Genomic DNA, 7319 nt, shown 5'->3' with positions numbered 1-7319 from the left:
ATGTTTAGATTGACATTGTGACAATTGTGAATACAATAAACTTTTCATAATCAATTCCAAAACTCACTTTAGAGCATTTTTTTCTTGAAATAATTCATCAAGAAATATACAAAAGCTTCAGCTAATTGGTATCAATCTAAGTATGGAACATCGGAAAGCTCAACAGGTTACTGTGTGAATGACAACGTGATATTAGCTGTTATTTTCCTATAGAGTCATCGTTTCGATAAAAAACACATATTCATCAGAATATAATTACAGAATGTAGTTAGAATATTGGTTAAAAAGCATTATTATACGCACTGATGCTCAGGTAAGGAAGATTTTATAAAATTACCAATATGCGGTTATGATCTAAATATTCATAAGATGCTTTCAAGGTACATGTATATATTGCAAGATACAACATAAACAAAGATAGTGGTCTTGGCCTAAAGGGGTATGAAACCCAAATATAAATCTGCATTGAATAAATGGAACAATAAAAGTCATTCAGTAGACAGGACTTAAGTACAAGTTTGACGAAGATTGGACAATCCGTCGAAAAATTATACGGGGCAGCCATCTCTGGAGAAAAAGACTGCTGCAATTCCTTGACATCACGTATGGAGATATTTAAAGAAAATATCAAAAAGAATCCCACAAAATATTGTTTTAAATGACAAGTACACATTCTATTGACTTGCTTCCACAAACTTTATTCCCCCTATTTTCTAAAAGAGGTGTATCAAGTGCTCAAAATTCTGCTATAAGAGTTAAACATTTTTTAATGTTCTTCATATCGTTGTCACATAATGTTGTAGTTTTTAATCAAGCAATGGCGGCACCAGAACTTTGAAGAATAAAAAAAAAAACACATTTTTAAAAGATTGCCCGATTTTGCTCAAACTTTCACTGATAATATTCTACTTAGTTGTTGCAAATACTCAATCCATATTGGGGTTTATTCTGCTCTGATAAAGTAAATGTTCCATTCATGCCTAAAACCAAGACGGGGAAATCCGTGCCAATTTGAGTGCTTGTTTGTTTTTTCAAGCGCTCGTTTAGAGTAATGTCATTGTTCATAGTCTTTTTTTTAACATCATAGTCATCACCCGGCTGAACATGATCCAAAGAGCCACTCAGTCCAAACAGGCATTTCTGGTCTTTTATACAATCCAACACTCGCCCTCATTTCGTCAATGTGCATCCGTTCGAATATTTGGCACATGTTTTCCGGCGCTAGCAAAACCTCCTCTTCAACAGTGACGACCGAACCCAGTTTCTTCCACTCGAAATATCGGTTGTACATATTGTCATTTTTATTCAAGAGATCGATGTGGTATGCAAGCGCTTGTACTGAGGGAAAATCATCTATGTGTATAAACGAGTCTGGCGGGGCGACGCGCTCGTAGTCAATGCGAGGCGGTCCGCTCACGATGGGGACGACCCCAATCGACAAGCTGTAAAAGAAATCTTGCGTTATGAAATCACGACAGCGACTATTTTCCAACGATAAGTAGAATTTGTAAGTCTTCAACTTGGCTTCGCATGATGATCCTGTCGGACATGATTCTTTGTCGCCGCAATCTCCAAAAGTATCGACAGAGATGATCGACTGCAGCTGCTTCACAAAGTCTGTTCGCTTCCACGACGTGGACCGGCAGTCCGTCTCGATCCAGACCACCAAACCACTTCTATTATCAGCCCAGTTTCGGCTATCACTCTCCATGACTTCGGGTTTAGTCTCGTCGTAGATCCCGTACTCCGCGGAGAAGTCCGATCCTTTCCGAAATGACATTATGTAATCGTACGAAGTGTCGCGATATTCCTCCGGCGGAATGATACGCATCTCCGTTCGCGCGGGGTTGTCACGCCCGTAAAATATCCATTTCTGACCTCGAGGGCGCGCGCGGTGCATGTCTTTCCACGACCAAATCGTTTTCGGGTGAAGGAGCACGGCATCGCTCACTCTCGTGGTCGATATGTTGTTGTTGGCGACGATCATGGAGTCACATGGCACGCTTGCACATCGGACTACATGTGGTTTCGATGAATAGTCGCCGATGCGTTTATCCGTCCATATCTGAAGCTGCCTTGTGCACTTCGCGTTGGAGTGTTGCCCAGGCGACAGAACGCTCCTGGTAAGAGCCAGAAGTCCCTTGTTTTGGTTTTGTTCCTCTTCAGCTGGCTTGTTTGTGAGCCATAGAACGATGCAGCCTATGGTCGATAAACAGATGATTGACAAAGGAATGGCATTCCTCGACATCCTAATAACCATTTTCAGAGAGCCTCCTTTGGCGAAATATTTCTCAGGACGCGAACAAAGATTTAGTCGCTTGCCGTATCCATGTATCGCCAACTGCCAGAAACAAAGAAAAAAGAATTGAGACATTTGAAATACACACCACACTAAAATGATTATAATAGCACTTAATAGAGAGAACTTCTCTTCAGGGCTATCGATACAATTTGCACCGATGGCATTCGGCACGTTTGCAATTGCCTGATATTCATCATGATGAGCTGCACAGGTCGGCCTTGAAAACCATAAACACTGTTTTCCACTTCAAGTTATCAGAATGTTATCATAATCATCTCATAGACAGTGATTAAGTACACTTCGTCTGTTAGTAGCTGTGCAGCCTTTCATAATCTTCCAACGCCTCATGCAAGTCATGAGGTAACAAGTCACACCATGAAGTAACAAGTGACACATACATCCCACTGTATTAAAAAGACAACTTCACAACTATTATAGGTATAGCATTATTGCAGTTGCTACTACAGCAACTGGGATCAAAAACATGTTAGCCAATACGTCATGAGTACCCAGGGTATTACAAACATGTGCATTTTAAAGAGGCAATCCACCCCCCGCCCCCCCAAAAAAAATGAATTAACTCTACAAGACAGAGAAAAAAAAATCCCTACAGACAAGAAAGCCGGAAGCGGGGGTGGAGGGGCAAAACGAGTTTTTGCCCCCCCGTGCCCCCTGTAACAAATAATTAATCAATTATTTAAAGACCAAAATGAACAATAAAGGCATGTTTCTTGTCTAAAAGTTGTCAATTTCTTGACTGAAAATGCGAAATTTTCGCCCCTAACGGACGAAAATTATAATACCGGAAAAATATTCATTATTACATCTATACACTGATATCAACTGATGAGTAAATTTAGTGTATACATGGCAGCCTCGCGTCCTCGGGTGTGCCCGCTGAAATATACCCCTAGTAAACCTTACATTTGTCGTTTTCTTCTCTGCTTTCTAGCAGTATAAGAATATTTCTTTTATTGCTCGAACAATGCGTGAACGTTTAAGCTTTTAATGAATACATTTCAGACGAATTGCAAAGTGAAAGTGGCTCGCTCGCTCTACCCGTACTTATAGTAAAATGAATAGTTTTCATAAGTAATGATCATAGTCCTTCGCAGTGATTTCTGTTATTACGTTTAAGTCCCTAGAAATTTAATTTAAAATGCTCTATAAACGCGACTTTTATACTCTGTTTTTACAAAAAGTCCCTATATACCGTTGGAGGGGGTATCCCCCTCCAACCCTCCCTCGCTGAGGATCCCACACCAACACAATATGTACGCCCGTATGTTCTAATCATAATCCTTCGCACTGATTTTCCCCCTATGTTTCATTCCCTAGATTTTACTTTTAAATGTTCTATAAACGCGACTTTAAACTCTGTTTTTACAAAAAAAAGTCCCTACCGTGGGAGGGGGTATCCCCCTCCCACACCCTCCCCCGCTCGGTCTTTTCGCTACCTCGCCGAAGATCTCACACCGTCACAATTGATCATTTCGTCGACAAAATGACCGTTTCGTTAACGAAATTATCATTTCGTGGACGAAATGTTCATTTAGTTACAACATGTTGTCATTTCGTTACAAAATAATCATTTCATCGACGAAATGACTGATTTCGTAATGAAATATTCCATGCGACACTTGGCGCTCCATGGTTTTTGTCCATGGTTTAAACCATGGTTTCATTTGTACCACCTTCGTGAATTCGGGCCATATAGTGTATAGGGCCTACCCCCCGTATGTTATGATCGTAGTCCCTCCAACTGATTTTTTCAATTTGTTAATTCCCAAGAAATTTGCCTTTAAATGCTCTATAAACGCGACTTTCGTACTCTGTTTTACAAAAGGTCCCTACCGTGTTGTGTGTGTGTGTGTGTGGGGGGGGGGGGATATCACCCTTCCACACCCTCCCCTCCCCCCCCCCCGCTCCACTTCGCTCCCTCGCTGAGGATCTCACATCGTCACATGTGCCCCCCTTCCAGATTTTGCCCCCCCCCAAAAAAAAAAAAAAAAAACCAAAAAAAAAACCCCCCAAAAAACCCCTCCAAAAACCAAAAAAAAAAAAAAACCAAAAAAAAAAAACCAACCCCCCCCCCCCCCCCCCCCAAAAAAAAGAAGTGTTCCGGCACGCTTGCCTACAGAACATTCCAAAACTGGAAAAAAATCGGATGGGTATGGAAGATTATTTAGAATGGCATTTTGTAATTTCACATTACTTCCGAAAACATTTCTTGGCCAGATGTGTGTATATTCAGATGAGCGAGTTGATGATGTCATGCCCACACATTTTTTTTCCCGTATACAGTATCTTTACACTGTCCAAGTGCCAATCAGACGAAGTGGTCATAGACAAAGTGGATATTAGACGACTTTGAAATCATAGACGAACGGATTAATGATTAGACAATGTGGTATATAGACTAAATATATAATGACAGTAGACCAAAATGGGTATTAGACGAAATGGGCATACTAGCCCATCTGGTAAGTAGACGAACTGGTCATTACGTTTTGGCTTAGTGGTAATTGGACTACTCATAGTAAATGGTTTATTATAGACGATCTGGTTGCAGACGAAACATGATTAGACCATAATGATGTATTGACGGGGTGGGAATAATAGACCAAGGGTTAGTGATGGATCACCTTTCCAAATACGTTACTAGGCTAGCAGCGAAGTCGGTGATGGGGTTGCAGCACAGGAGAATTAGCAATGTGGAAACCTTATAAACGCGTTTGTTTGTTTGTTTGTTCGTGTATTTGTTTTCTTCTCCTGGTCTTTAAACTTATTATCATGAGTCGTTTGACTATATCGCCTCAGTCGCAGAGAACGGATGAGGAATGATGAAGAATTCTAGTGAAAGAGAGAGAGAGAGAGAGAAAAGGATAAAAGGGCCAAGGAATGCATGGGGAAGGTATTTTTCTGGGGGTATAGAATGAGAAATTGTATTGTGAGAGTTCAGAGTATAGCTCTGTAGGTCTTTTTGGGAGAAGAGAGTGACAGAATACAATACACTTGTACCCTCCGTGCAAGGAGTGGTCACTCGCAGATTTTTGACGCGCTGTGGACCTCGTACGGGGATGGCTAGTACCTGATCAGTGGGAATCAGGGGGAATGCTGAGGGATGATTGTTCCAATCCTTGTGGGATTTATTTAAGAGTACATTACATATCTATTGTTGTGTGAAAATTATTTGCTTCAGAATGGTCTCATATTCAAGTAATGTGCAGTTTAATGTTTCCAGGTTAGCACACCTGTACAGTGACAGGGGGGGGGGGGCGTTAACGATCGCCCCAACACTTTACAGGCATGCTAACCAGGTAACATTGAACTGCACATTACTTGAATATGAGACCATTCTGAAGGAAATAATTTTCACACAACAATAGATATATAATGTACTCTCAAAGGATTGGAACAATCATCCCCCAGCATTCCCACTGATTCCCACTGATCAGTTACTAACCATCCCCTCTGAAGCCTCCGATCTGCCTATTATGCTCTTAATTTACCCCTCCCCTATAGTTGAGGTACTGCTTTAACTTACAGATGTAATGCTAAGTTTAGAACATTGAATCTTTTAAATGTCAAGATTTGTAGTCTGCCGTTACTGAATGTGATATTAACGGTGTGCGTATTATGTACGGTGTATTCAGCAACACTCACGCGATTGCAATCTCTCAGAATATTTATCCAATTATGACAGAAATACACTCTCTTTAACTGGCTGCTGTGAGCTTTTGAAACTAACGCTATAATGATGAAACACAGATTGCCAAGTGGCATTGAGAGGGAGACCTATATACGCATTTAGTGCATTTTTAACCTCCAAAAAACCCACATGTTTGAGAGGAAACTATGGTAATACACAAAGTCGCAAATAATAGTCTTAATCAGGAGCAGGACATTTTTGTTCGTAGAATTATAACTCATAAACCGGTGCCTGTGGTAATTACTTTCTTCTGATGGACAGATTTCTCTCTTTTTAGACAATGAGAAAATTGAATCCTGTTTGCGTTTTGCTCACTACATATTACATTAAAACTCACTCGAACTGAACTGACCTGTGTTTTTTTTTTTTTTTGATCAAAAAGAAAGAGAAAATGCAGAAGCACTATATCACACGCATACATCATTTAGGCCTAGTTGCAGACCCGCCCTGTATCGCTGTCTGCCTCCCCCCCCCCCCCCCCCCCCTCCTCAACCCCTCGCATCGCTCGCAGGTCTCGTTTTGTGTGGATGTCGGCAAACCCTGCCTTCAAAGGACAATGTATTATGTAACATTACCCCCGAGAGCAACTGGAACACATATTGGTCCAGCGAGTGGGAAGCCTCGGAAATGTGAAGCCCTCCCAACAACAACAGAAACACACACAAAGAAAAAAGACAAATATATTTGTACATTATTTAAAGAGGGTCTAATTAAGATGTAAATACACTGTTCTTGGCAAAGACTCACACTGTAACGTACTCCTACATGTATAATACGACGCATATATACATAACTTTCTTTTTCAATGGGTCATACGGTGTATACGAAAAACGACCCTTATAGGCCTATAATATACCGAAAGCGCGTAACTGCGATGCTGGCGAACACTTTGCGAAAACAGATGGTCCAGAAGTGACTTATCAAACTTTACAAGCACAAACTCCAACCCTCTCGCTTCGAGGCCACTTCCCCATTTTCACTCTCCCGCTTCAGTTTGCGTGTCTCCCAATGTATGGCTGTTTCTTATCATCATCATCATCATCATCATCATCATCTGTACGGGAGATGCAGATGTCTCGAAAAAACTAAACTTTAACATTGTGTACAGCGTGCGTGGATGTCAGACAAATTGAATTCCTTATCTGCCCAAAATTTGTCGAGACCATTTTTGAAGATATTCAAACTTGAAGCAGTAACCAATTGTTCTGGCAAACTATTCCAAGCATTGATAGTACGTTTGCTGAAAAAAAAAATCTGCTTCTAAGATTAAGTCTGCAACGAGTGTTGAAGAGTTTCATAGAGTGA

General features: G+C 40.8%; 1 protein-coding gene across 1 annotated transcript; it reads right to left on the bottom strand.

Moving 5' to 3' along the window:
* Window positions 1-1090: 1090 nt before the first annotated feature.
* LOC139730122 (alpha-(1,3)-fucosyltransferase 7-like) lies at window positions 1091-2248 on the bottom strand. The gene has a single exon (XM_071641025.1). The coding sequence runs from the start codon at window positions 2246-2248 to the stop codon at window positions 1091-1093; it is 1158 nt and encodes a 385-aa protein (XP_071497126.1).
* Between the last annotated feature and the right edge of the window lie 5071 nt (window positions 2249-7319).

This window comes from Diadema antillarum, unplaced genomic scaffold (genome assembly GCF_040938485.1).
Source record: "Diadema antillarum isolate AM-2024a unplaced genomic scaffold, OU_Dant_1.0 seq00000292_RagTag, whole genome shotgun sequence".
Lineage (NCBI taxonomy): Eukaryota > Metazoa > Echinodermata > Echinoidea > Diadematoida > Diadematidae > Diadema > Diadema antillarum.
This window is presented reverse-complemented; position numbering and strand designations above follow the sequence as displayed.

Bases quoted from the DNA above. Each gene is read 5' to 3' on its own strand.
- LOC139730122 (XM_071641025.1), bottom strand. From the start codon at position 2,248: ATGTCGAGGAATGCCATTCCTTTGTCAATCATCTGTTTATCGACCATA.